General features: G+C 37.1%; 1 protein-coding gene across 1 annotated transcript in view; it reads right to left on the bottom strand.

The window, feature by feature from the left end:
• Positions 1–808: 808 nt before the first annotated feature.
• mboat2b (membrane bound O-acyltransferase domain containing 2b) overlaps positions 809–13,400 on the bottom strand; it is a 45,851-nt gene continuing 33,259 nt past the window's right edge. Inside the window, exons 4-13 of the mRNA XM_066677699.1 lie at positions 10,727–10,822; positions 10,481–10,536; positions 7,764–7,818; positions 6,800–6,983; positions 5,820–6,012; positions 4,819–4,922; positions 4,439–4,503; positions 2,908–3,040; positions 2,128–2,279; positions 809–1,950 (exon numbers count right to left, since the gene is read on the bottom strand). Of these exons, the coding sequence (XP_066533796.1) occupies positions 1,806–1,950; positions 2,128–2,279; positions 2,908–3,040; positions 4,439–4,503; positions 4,819–4,922; positions 5,820–6,012; positions 6,800–6,983; positions 7,764–7,818; positions 10,481–10,536; positions 10,727–10,822 (1,183 nt within the window). The 3' untranslated portion in view covers positions 809–1,805. The remainder of the gene's footprint in view (positions 1,951–2,127; positions 2,280–2,907; positions 3,041–4,438; positions 4,504–4,818; positions 4,923–5,819; positions 6,013–6,799; positions 6,984–7,763; positions 7,819–10,480; positions 10,537–10,726; positions 10,823–13,400) is intronic.

The raw sequence follows: 13,400 nt of genomic DNA, 5'->3' as shown, positions 1-13,400 counted from the left end.
TTACTCTGATAAATACAGTAGGACTTTGTCTGAAGGAGACTTCTTCAGATTTTAAAACAAGGTTAGGTAACTATTCTTTATCTGTCAAGACTAGTGACTATACACCCCTTTATCATTAAGAAACACATGAACGATTTATGTCAGCAGCTTCTATACTGTGACTCAACAGCACGAACACTGTGTACTGTACCGTAACATGAACAGAACTGAGAGAGGTCAGTGTTTCAAGCTAACTGACAGAAACACCAGTTAATTATAAAGTCAGCTGTAACACTACTCTTGGGCAATTATTCTGTGTAGTAGTAGTTTTTTTGGAGACCAACAAATATTGAAGTAATATTAAAGTAAGAGCAGATTTAAAAAAAAAAAAAAAATAAAAAAAAAAATAAAAAAAAGAGGATATAAAAATGACCACCATAACCTTATGAAGGTAACTGTAGAATAGCACACTTTTCTGAATTATAAAAGGACAATTTAGTATTTAAATATTTCTTTAGGTTATTGTTCTCTACACACAACATGTACTAAAGTTTGTAGACAAATATAATGGGTAAATTATTTGTAATAAATAAATAATTGAGTACTTCTGGGTACTGAGTAGTACCCAGGTAGTTTCCCAGACAGCGATTAAGCCAAGTCCTAGACTTTATTCTCCTTTCAATGGAAATCACAATACAAAATGCAGTGTAGTCAAAAACTAGGCTTAATCTCTGTCTGGGAAACCACCCCACAGTGTAAAGCAATTGCTTTTCTAATGAACCATTGAGGAACCCTTAGTGTAAATACATGCCACACCAAGTCTAGTTGCAAAAGGTTCTTTTTTAATCACATACATTACAAAAAACATGAAATCTGAAGTTGGGCTTCGAGTGTTTGGGCAAATATTTCATAGCCACAGCCTTTTTCTCAGTTCAGGCTAATTCTGAAATATCATCATCGTTAGAAAGCCTCTTTCTAGGACTGGAAAGAAACTCTAAACTTTAAAATGGAATGTGCTGAAAATGTCTTTTGAAGCTTCTTGTTGAATCAGCAGAGATGAGTCTGCAGTGTTTATGCCATGGGGCATATCAGAAGATATGCCAACCTCATGCAGAAGAGATGTTACCACATACTACACTAAAGATGACATGTCATGGACTGAAGAAATTTATGATGGCACTGCCATGTATTCAAATGTTCAACTGAACTTTTGGAGCATCTCTGAGAAGAAGAGAGGGCTTTCTTTAAGCCTAACCCAAGAGAATAAAGGAGAAATGGGGAAATAATGACTAATTGCACACAAACTTGTTGGCGTGGCGGCAAAACGCTTTCTATCATTGGATCATTTTTTCCCCAGTCTCCAATCACAATCTACTTTTGTTATCATCAACATACGAAATACCATCATCAGCTTTAATTTAGGAATGGTGGCACTGTATTCTGGAATGGTTAATGCTATATATATACATCCCAAAACAAATCCTGCAGTCAAAACAACAATGCCTGTGGTGGCAATGGGAAGTGTAAAGGCAGGATTGCATGATTCTATACATCAGAGCTTCACTGGCCACTCATTTTAACACTGCCACCAGTCAGATTCAAGCCCATCAAACTCTTCCCCTCAAGTCAATGCCAAGTCCTGGTGCCGCCGTTTAGAGCCGAGATTAGTGTGACGCCCCACTGGACGAGTCCAGGCAGAGGCTGGATGTTTGGATGTTTGTTTTTGAGTTTTAATCGTCTGACTCTCTGTGTGGGTGGCTGCAGAGTAGGAGCGCTGGCCGGTCTGAGTGTGTTCAGTGCCGCAGTGTGGGGAGCAGGGGCTGGGCTCATGTGGCTTTGTGTTTCTGGCTCTCTGTGGATTGAGAGCTGGAGGTAATGCTCTGCTGCTCTTTCAGCCGCAGGTGCCGAGGCTTGACCGGCAGAGCTATGGCCAGCAGTACACAGCCTATGTGCAATGAAAAATACCATGACCTGTAAAGGAAAGGTGAGAGAAAATGTAGGATTTATTATGATGTTATGAAATCTCTCCTTTTCCAGAATTTTTACCCATATGTCAGTTTGTTTACCAAAGGTTTAATGAAGAGAAAAAAAAACGTAATAAAACAGTACAAAAATGTAAAACATGTTTAATGACTATGTATGTTTTACCTGTAAAATTTGAGGGATGGACCCACAGACAGCAACACAAAGGGCACCACAGTGTAACAAATGGCTATCTGTGTACTGGCCCACGTGATGATGTCATACACAAATTTGTGTGTTGGTGAATCCAAGAAGTATGGCCTTACATTGTGCCTCACCTAGGGGAGGAGGATGGAATATGAGAGAGAGAGAGAGAAACAAAAGAAAGAAGAAAGAAAAAGAAATTAATGTATAATGCAAAAATAGCATGACTAAATATTTCCTCTGAATGCAAACAGTAATGACACTGAAATATATTATATACTGTGCACATAAAACACAGCGGTGCTGAATCATGGCCATTTCTCTGAGGTTAACCATAGACTCTGCCTGGCTCAGTGCATTTTAAATCTAGACAGCCAATGCTTCATTACCCTCTGCTGAACCTTCTCTCCATCTTAGTTAAATCTTAGCAATGTGGCAGCTGTAAGTGCTCGCTTGAGTGGAACCCTTCAGTCTCTTTCCACTTGTCTGTCTTCAATCACTACAAAAAACTAATCCCCTCTATGTGGGGGAGAGCAATGGAGCCCATGACAGGATATTTTCCACTTACGGTAGTTGGCGTTTGTTATTCAATTACTGCAAAATTGAGAGGAATCTGACATTTGCTTGAAGGTCATTCTCAGAGCTACATTTTTCCCCCCCTCTCTCAGCTCAAGACAATCATTTTGGTCATGCCCTATGCATCCACACACTGTGTGTGTGTGTGTGTGTGTGTGTGTGTGTGTGTGTGTGTAGGTTCCTCACCGCTCTAGCAGCCAGTGTGACGACAATGCCTGTGAGGAAGGTGAAGTAGTAGCCTGGATAAGCACCATGCCACATTGCAGAGAGCAGGAAGGTGGCGGCAGTGGGATTGTAAGGACAGCGTTCATAACACACCCTGCACAAACATATGGCAATTTGAAAAAGGACAATAAGATACTTCATGTCATGATACTGATACCTACAAACCAGCACGTATCAGAAAGAGTGAATAAAAAAACCTATTTTCAACATTGTAAGCTCCAGGTGGGGGACCCACTATGTACTGTAATTTGATTTTTCAAACATTACAATTGTTGGAGGAACACCTTATGAATAAAAATGCTGCACATAATATACAGCAAATATACACAGATATGGTTAGCTAGTTTTGGTGGTAAAATGACTTAATGTGTTATTGCATTGCACAAACTTCAAGCCTAAATCATCACACACCTGCCTCAAACTGCGTCAATATGTTGAGTAATCTCAATTAGACTTGCTTATGTGGTTTTTAACATTGTACACCGTACTGTTATAAAAAAAATGGAAAAACATACACAACATACAATGACTAGAAAGTTAGTAACACATAAGCGTGAATATTGTTATATCACCTTTACATTTTTAAACTGACAATTTGAAATTGTTCAGTGTCAGGAAAAGACACAAAAAAACTACAGAAAATTCTGTTAATATCCCTATAAATAAAGATAATAAACTTCAAGTATCCAGTCTACTTTCAACAAAGTTCAGTCTTAGAATTTGGTTGCATTTCCTGTTTCTCAGAATGATGTGGTCAGAGATCAGGGCTCTGAGGAGGTCCGTCCAGTGTTCTGAGAACACCAGCAGCTTCATTGTGTTCTTTTCCTATGTATGTTCATCATTAACGGCTGATACACATCTGTTCAGACCCACAGTACTGACTTCTCACAGGGGAAAAATAGTTATATTTCCCCTGAGTTGAGGAAAGAGATGACTAAATGAGGAAATCTTTGAGTACTATTTTTTAATGATTTATTTCTTGCACTTAATGATAGTTTTGAATGGAAATGAAATAAAGAATTTAAATATCTTTAGCACAGAAAAAAAATCATGAACAAAATTTGTAGCACACATTTTTAGGCACTTTTATTATTTTTTAAAAATGAAAAAGAAACTATAATAGAAAATGTTTGACACCACTGCTGCAGTCATAAAATCCATCAAAATTTGATCTGTTATTTGTAAATGGCAATGTGCGCTGTCCACTCCTGATCAAATCAGTCAAGATTGATCTTTACACAGGTGTAAACTGGACGTTTATTACACAAATTCATACTGCAATAGTACTGCCATTTGACACCAGTAGATGGCGCACACGCTCCCAGATTGCAATTCATCACTACTACACCCTCTATTAGGTTCTACTTACAATGTGGGTCAGTCACGTCTTATGTTAAACATTCACAGCGTTTGTGTAATTAATGAGAGAGATTCTTGAAAAGATAATTACAGCACTTGTAGTGACGATAATCTAAAGCCCACCGTGGCTTACCTTTTGAGCCAGTGTACTGTCTGTATATTCCAGTTATCAAGGAACACCTTAAAACTGGTTGCTAGCTGAAAGAGAAGAAATGAGAACACTGAGTAAAACACTGATATTTGTTTTTGTGCTAGTTTTTCTGTTTCTGTAAATTACTGACATTCCAAGCACAACATGAATGAAGTCCCAATATAATTTAATTAGTGATGTTGTGCAATATGGGTAACTGTAATAGCAGTTGTATTTAAATAAATCACCCACACTCTTTGAAGTTAAGTGCAGAGTCTATGCACTATAGAGTTGAAAGAAAGAGTTCCTTGAGTGTTGTACAAATCTGACAAATAATTAAACGTAAGGGCAAAGGAAATTAGGTAATGTCCGCAAGGACTGACCTCTATGTTCATTATCCTCAGGTTGGAGATGAGGTCCCATCGTGGCTCTCCATCACTGTCATAGCCATTAAAGCCAAAGCCAGCTGCATTGTTAATGGCATCAGCTGTGACAAGGACACACAGACATATTAGACACAGGAAGTGACATCACTCTTAGGAATTTCAGAAAATGAAGAATTCAGCGGAGTAGGGCACATTTCCAGAGTCATCTGCCAATCATAAACTGCACAAATACAAGCTGCCATTTCCCCAGTTACAACTCACCATTTAGTCTGATGAGGGCAGTAAACAACAAAATAAAATAACAAAGGAAGTGCACATTAAAAGGCCCTCTCCTGTGAATTTTTTTTTAACATTTTAAGTGTTTTTTTTTTTTTTTTTAAACCTTGTTATTGTTTTCTTTTTTTAATAAGCAAAATAAGTAGTCAATAAATGAATGACACATGCAATGGCAGAAAATTAAACCGTACTAACAAAGACAGAAAGACAGTTAGAATGGAAAATTAAAATTATAATCGTGAATTCTCTTCAGACAGGATTGTTTTTACATGAGTGATAATGTAATTATTGTTATTTGAATGTTACTCAGTTATTTTAAACCTATCCAGATCATACACACTAGTGATATTAAGGGCAGGGTACAATATGGTATACCTACTACAAATTAAACAAAGTGGTGAATTACTATGATAGCTAATGCAAAATGTTTAGTGGAAAATTACCCTTCATATAATTTTTTATATGAAGTACAGGGTCTCAAACAATCATTTACTATTATTTCCTGGGGTACTTGCAGCAGTGTGTAAATAAAATAGCTATTTCCATCTACCCTGCTTAATCTATAAAACTAATCATATCTCTATAGTACTACAGAAAGTGAATTGGGCTAATCCTATGAATGGTAAAACTTGTTTTTGTTTTACTATTAAAACAAAAAAAAAATGCAAAAACCTAAAATTCCTGTAGAAATGCAGAGAAGGAAAGTGTGAAAGGAAACGCACCCAGGGTCCAAACAAAGTAGTATTTAGGCCGGGTGGTCAGCATGGACAGATACAAGTAGACCACCTGGGCGTAGAAGGGTGTGTTGGCAATAAAGTCATCATCAATGTTACGCTCCACAGGAAAAACTTTGCAGACGGAGAGAAAGACTGACAGTGAGAGGAAGCAGGTGGCCAACTTGCGAATAACCTCCATCTGCCAATAAAACAAAATCACAAACAAAGTAATATATAAAATAACACCAACAAATGCAAGTAAAGAACAAAAAAGGAATGTATGATGCTGAAAGACATTTAGTGGACGAAATAAAATTTTTAATCATAGAATTAATTTTTCATAGAGGGTTTTATTATTATTTCTGAAGTTTCACAGGAATGTTATGGTTATGTAATGCAGGTTATGTCCAAAAATGCATTATCATAGGTAATGTAATGTAAATGAATAAGGGATACAAAAGGAGCTAGCTATTATGCATTTAACTGATAGTAAGTCTCTGATTATTGTCTTTTTGTGAACGGTTCAACATAAACAGGGGCACATTCCTAGAATTTAATTTCATCATTATGGCTGTAGATTAATAGCTTATCAATCAATCCACGAGAGACGTCACAAAGTCAGCGATGGTAAAACTTATTTTTTTTCATTGGTAGGTAATTGCTCATGAGGCTATGACACTAACACAAGACTTTTATGACAACTAACAAACCTTAACTTCTATAAAGACTTATTCTAACAAGCTTTCTAATGTGAAACATAGCTTGTTGGATATTTTCTCCTAAAAACCTTTCTAAAACTGATCTTATAAACACAGTTTGAGTATTTAAACCCTCATTAAAAGCTAAAAGTCTCTGCTGCACCAGTGTGCAACCTCTTGAATATTCAATGAAGATACAATATATTATTGTTCTGAGTCAGTAACTTTACCATTAAGTGACTGCTGCTAAATGCTGTGCATAAATTTAGTAAAGATCCATCCACTCACATTAGGGGAAGAGTCGTTTAGTCTGGTTTTTCCCTGTAATTTCCAATTGGGATCCAGCTCTCTGTGGCGAAAGGGCTTGCCCTCGATGAAGGCAATGTAATCATTGTAGGAACAGGTGGGGCCCGCTAGGATGCCCATGAAGTTACAGTTATAGCTGAAATACTCCAGGAGACTGGGCATCCGCCTGAACACAGAGCCAGCAGAGGAGACTTCTGTAACTGCCTCAAAATACTAACATCCAGAATAACATATTTAAAAATATACAAAAATAAAAGAAACTATACAAAAATCAACACCCATTTTACATCAATCATTTAAGACACAATTGGGGTCCAATAATTCTCAGCTTTGCACTGAAGACATCTGGCTAACGTGTATATGTCAAAATCTCTGTTCATTCATTGCTAAAACAGGCATTCCAATACACAAACAATTTGTATAAACGTCATAAAAGAGCACTGACCAAAAGATGTAGACAAGCCTTAAGTCACAATCAATAATCAATGCCAAGCATTACCTAGAGGGGTATAAAGCCCCCCAGGATTGGGCTGTGCAGCTGTTTAAGCACTGGAGCAATGGCGCTAATGTAATTCCCCCAAATATTCATCCAACCTTTCAAATTGTTCAAACCACATCCATTTCTTCATTGAAGTTGCACAGCCTTCTCAATGTAATTTATGTTACAATATAATTTACTGTAAAATATAAACAAAAACAAGGCTTGTGTTTCCTTATTACAGTGTTTTGCTAGCATTTTTAGCCTCCAGTGCTAAACTAGTGGAGCAGCAGTTGGACATGTCTTAGCTCACTAACATTTGAGGTATGTGGAAAATATTATTACATTTAGTTTAGAATTACACCATTTAAATTCATTTGAGAAAACTTCTGGAATTGTTAGAAGATCATATAATCAAATATATTCAATCAATTTGGTCAAATCTGTTTTCCTCCATATTTTACACACCTTATGGCCAACATCTTTTGACTCTGAGTGAGCTGATCTTCCTTCCGGGCCATTCCTGTCAATACAAACAGAGGATAAAATATACATAAATGTTTCATATAAATAGCTTAGACATTAATACTTTAAAAGGTATCTGGTCTACTTCCAGGTGATTTATTGGAGAATTTCCAGCAAGTCCTAATGGTGTCAGTTCTCTGTATATCTGAAATATCTTTAATAAATTTAAATATTTTTTAAAGCTTAATGCAGTGAGCTTTGTGACTGTGCTATACCAGCTGTCCCACTGTGGTCAAAAGGGAATACGCTTGAAAGAATGGACACATAATTAAGAAACATGTTATCATTGAGCAACAAAAGCATAACACATGGGAAGAGGGAAAGAACAGCTGGTGTTGGTGAGATTTGGGGGGTGAAGAAGAGAGAGAGAAAAAAATAAATAAATAAATAAAAACTTGAAGGCCAGGTGTGGGTTCAGTCAAGGGAAAGTTTATAAGCCTGAACACAGAGGGTAAGGATGACTGGTGCTGCATCCTTCTCAGCCACGATGAAGAGGTACCCTACTGCTTGGGCTGATGAATGGAGCTAATTACTGTCTGATAGCATCAAGCTGTAAATTCCTTCTATCTTATAGTCTGTGTCCCTGGGTTCAGCAGGCTTCCTCCTTTACTGCGCCACCTTACTGAATAAAGAAAGGCGAAGACTTGGGAAAAGAGGCTCAAAAAGTATTCCTTTCTGTTTCATTTCCATTAATATGTTAATGAGATTAGGCTTATTATTAGCTCACATTACAGCTACTGCCAGGAAGAGGACACAAAAACTACATTGGCCAGAGTTGGGAAATGACTATTTACAGTTTAAAAATCAGTTTCAGAATTTGGGACATTTAGCTATTTTTACTATTTTTTCAGAAGGCAGATCTAAAGCCACATCCGATCTTAGAAAAAAAAAGCTGACATTCAGAGCCAAATGTCTAAGTAGTACAAAAACAATTTTTTCATGTTTACTGCTGGCCATTCTTGATGAGGAAATTACTTCCTGTTTAGTAGCATAAATGTCTACTTCCTGGCAAAAATTCCACAAAATGACATGCGAATGAAACTCGTAAAGAACACCAGCAATGTAAAGATGTCAAGTGTGAACAGATCTTTATACATTTAAAGTATTTAGCAGATGCTCTTAACCAGAGCGACTCACAAAGTGCTTAATGTTCAGACAGAATGCGTATCGTAGCTAGTACAAATAGGTTAATGTCCAAATTCCCTCAAAAGCTTGTCAGAGTAAGGGCCAGTGCTAATACCTAGAAAGAACAAAACATAGTAATATTGTGCAAAACACAATATTGTTAGTGCTCAAACCTAGAAGGTTTATACTCCTGGCCAAGGACTGAAATCTGACATTAAATTAACATCTCTTAAAACAAAACCTCCTAGGCTTAGATGGTAGCCCCACTCAGAAACCCCCATTCTTAACAGTTCTTAAGCTGCTAATTAAAATCCCTTTTAGATGATGGCAGAAATCTGGGGTAAAATAGTCTTTCTTGTGGATTATTAATGTCAGTGGTGTGAAGCTGTGCAGCATGGGACTGACGTGACAAGGGTCATTTCTCATTCTGTAAACCGAAGGAAGAGGAGAGGAGGACAGAAGGCTACCCTGCCTGCTTTAATTTCAGCCTTCCTCCATCATCCATCTCCCAGCTCTTTAATTAGCTTCACTGAGCTTTTAGCAGCAGTGGCTCTGAGAACACCTGCACTCTGCATACAGAGCAGTAGCCACTTTTTAAGATTGTGGAGTGAAATGCATGTGAATGAAGTGAATGAGTGTCACAGGGAGTGTAAAGAAGCAAGTAGGTGGGTGCTCAGAGTCAAAACACCCTCAAAACATCTGTTACAAACAAACAGAGTTTGGTGAACTCTCCCAGTGTCTGTTGGTGGTCTTGTTTCCTCTCACAGTCCAAAAACACATGATGGTAAGTGAATTGGCTGTGTGAAACTGCCCATAGGTGTGAGTGGATGAGTGACTGTTAGTGTGTGATGCCATGTGATGGACTGGCACCCTGTCCAGGGTATGTTCCTGCCGTGCATCCAATGATTCTGGGTGGGCTCTGGACCCACTGCGCCACTTTAACAGAATGAAGTGGTCACAGAAAATTAATGAATGTTACATGTACAGGTATATTATTTTTTTTTAATTTCATTAAAATTTTCTCCCAAACAGATGCACTGTGTTTGTGTGATAATGGGAGATTGTAGGTCATCCCTCTAATCCACGAATCCAGGCTTCAGATGGCTGAGGCATCACTGGGGAACCAATCGACAGGCCCCAGCCCCCATGGATAGGGCCAAGCTACAAGGAATAACTATGTGTACTATGACTACAATGTATGCAAGGAATTACGGACAGTTCTGTCCATTTTCACTCTACCAGAACTTCTTAATAATTCATTTGCAAGTACCCCAGCATTATCGGCAGACTAAAAATTCGCATTATAATTGCCTTTCAAAATGTGTGTGTATGTAGTTAATTAGTAAGTAGACTATAATTAAGAGCAATATTTTGTACTGTAAAAATGACATAGACAGTGATGCTACTGTGAATTTGAACTATAAGATTCTATAAAGTTTACAGTGTCTTTTTATATTGCATATAAAAAATTTTTTTCTGTTATTATTAAAGCACACTACAATGTCAAAAACTTCTATAAAATACACACCACTCACCATCATGGATTTCAAAGGCCATACTGGTGATCTTCTGTGTGATGACCATCATGGGTCTAGAAGAGAAGAAAATGAGTTTAGCCACTGGAATGGGTGTGTTTAGACTTGGGATTAATTATTCCGGTTCTAGGAGTGTTATTTCTAATCACAAGAGCAGGTATTTATTCCAGCTATAATGTCAGTAATAGTATTTGTAAGTTTTACACACAACAAACCTTCATTTATAGAGAAAATTCACACTCTTACCCCGTGAAGTCAGCAGAGTACATGCCATAGTCAAAGACATACACTCTCGTGATCTGGCAGAAGCTGAGGTATGCCAGTGCAAACACCAAAGAGTATCTGAAACACAGTTAATCAAATCAGACTTAATCACTCCATGTATTTATTTGTGCTTATTTAAAATCTATGAATTTGAAATATATCCATGATCTTCCTGGCTGACCATTATCCATAAGACTGCAGTCTAACACAACCTCATCAATGGGCCATCTCTCAAAACACCATTTACTGCAAAAACAGCTTCCAGTCATACTGCATTCTTTTTAGGGAGTATGCAATTAGCACAGCTTCAATAATAATAAAAAAAAAAGATAAATGTCAGTAATTAAATGTAATTGCACTAGTAATTTTACAGAATTATGAATTAATTTATAGGATCTGCAGAAGTAATTACAGGTCCTATTAAAGCCATTAATTATTTTCTGCTAGGTCACACAGATAAAAATACATTCATCATCAGCATCCCAATGATTAAACTGATCAGTAACATCTTCAGCATTCAGTACTGTTTAGGCAACTACGTAGTACACCAATGAACCTAAACATTAAGAGCACTGGGTAAATTGGCTTAAACTGATGTCCACATGTACCTTTTTTACAAGACACTCAAAGTTCACTTAATCTATGGTTAGTGTACATTTGTATGTAAATTTATGGCTAAAAAGTTTTCTAAAGGAAAATCTACATGCTGAATAGAGAACAGCTCTACCTATTAATACATGATTACTATTAGTTTTCTGTATATAACATGTAGAAATTAACATTTGTTTTTACAACAAATGAGCAAACAAACAGTAATTTGGAAGAAAATACCACATATGTGCTCTATTTGGAAAACATTTATGGCCTATATAAGTACAAGAATGCTATATACTGACAGTAAATAAAAGATTTCTAAATGAGATTTTTGCCAGCAGTCTGTCAAGCTTATTCAACCTGAAAACAGTTGCTAAGAAAGACTGCATTTGAGAGTGGAGCTTGGATATGTCAGTTCAACCATGAACGAATGTTGTTTGTAGAGTAATGAAAAAAATATATATAATTAATGTTTTAAGCAGCTTAGCAAGGACGGGTGGTCTCCATGGTGATGGAAGCGTGATGGATTTTCAGAAACTGAACAACAGTGTGTGCATGTGTGTGTAGATAAGAACAGGTGCATTGCTTTCAATAAAGATCACTGGCATTCTCGTCCTCACTCTCGCACTCATTCTCTCTCTCACTAACACACACACACACACACACATTAGTGCTAGTATCATCATAAGTGTTTCATCACTTAGTCAGGGCAGGGTCTGGCTGCAGGTTACCAGAGTGCTTTTTTGTTTTAAATCAGCTCCATGGCACTGCAATGTGAAGAAGTCACAAAATACAACTGTGTAACAAGAAAATACATTTCATATAATAACCAGTTATATCTTCAGCTATCTAAGGCTCAACAAGCATAACAGATGTCATAGGACTACAGGATTGTTAACCAACCAGAACTTGGGGATGAATATTTGGCAACATGTGGGTTTGTGTTTTCTAGATGTGCTCCCATAAATTTCAGTTTCAGACATTAGTTGCATGCCCACGCAGAGCTATGGACCCCATACATATTATAAAGCACTGCACGCCTTTAGACATCATATTGCACAGTCCTGTAGCCGAGGTTTTACAAAGTTACTCTACTTTCCTGTTAAAAAATAGACAATGTGATTTTTCTACATAAGCACATTAATTCTCAAGTGGCCTAAAACTAAATCACTTCAGTTACACAATGCCTAAATAATGATTTTTGACACTTACTCCCAACCTCTGCTGTATAAATACCTGCTCATTACATTCCTGCAGAGGATGTGTTAACTTATTTCCTCTTAGAAATTCTGCAAAACATTTCATTTGAAAAGGCATGTTAAAATAGTTGCCAAAGATGGTGCATAACTTGTTCAGTGTTTTCACTGAACAACTTAGTATAGTACTATTTTGTAAATATAAACACATTTATAATTTGACACCTACAACACACTCCAAAAAAAAGTTGGGACAGATGCATGTTTCCACTGTGTAGCATCAGCTTTCCTTTTAATTACACTGTTTAATCATTTGGGAACTGAGGATATCAGTTGTTAAAAATTTTGCAAACTGAATTTTTGTGTATTCTTGCTAGCTACAAGAGTTCAGCAGCTAGTTATCATTGCCTGATTATCCTCTTCAGGATGTGACAGAGTCAGATCTGGACTGCCAGTGTCTATGAAGCCATGTTTTGGTATCATGTCCACAATAAAGCCTTGCACTTGGTAATATAACCATGGACTTTCCAGTATAAGACATCTTGACGACAGCATATGTCTCTATAAGAACCCAATGTTCGCATCACCATTAATGGGATCACCGATGCACCCCCCCAACACACACACACATACCAGAAGAGATATTGGCTTTTTTTTTTCTTTTTACAAATTGCTGATAATCTTGAGGGTCCCTTTAGTCAGGCATTCATGTTTCAGCTTGTTTTCATAAAAAAAATGAATGTCGTGTTTTCTGACCAAATGATCAGAGTAACGTGTCAATTGTCTTTTGGTCCCAGAGAACTCATTAATTTTTCTACATAGAATTGAAGTTACTTTCTGCTTGTGAAATGGAGCTATAGGCTTAA

This window comes from Hoplias malabaricus, chromosome 7 (assembly GCF_029633855.1).
Source record: "Hoplias malabaricus isolate fHopMal1 chromosome 7, fHopMal1.hap1, whole genome shotgun sequence".
NCBI classification, from domain to species: Eukaryota; Metazoa; Chordata; class Actinopteri; order Characiformes; family Erythrinidae; genus Hoplias; species Hoplias malabaricus.
The sequence above is the reverse complement of the archived record's forward strand: the minus strand, read 5'-3'. Positions and strand labels throughout refer to the sequence as shown.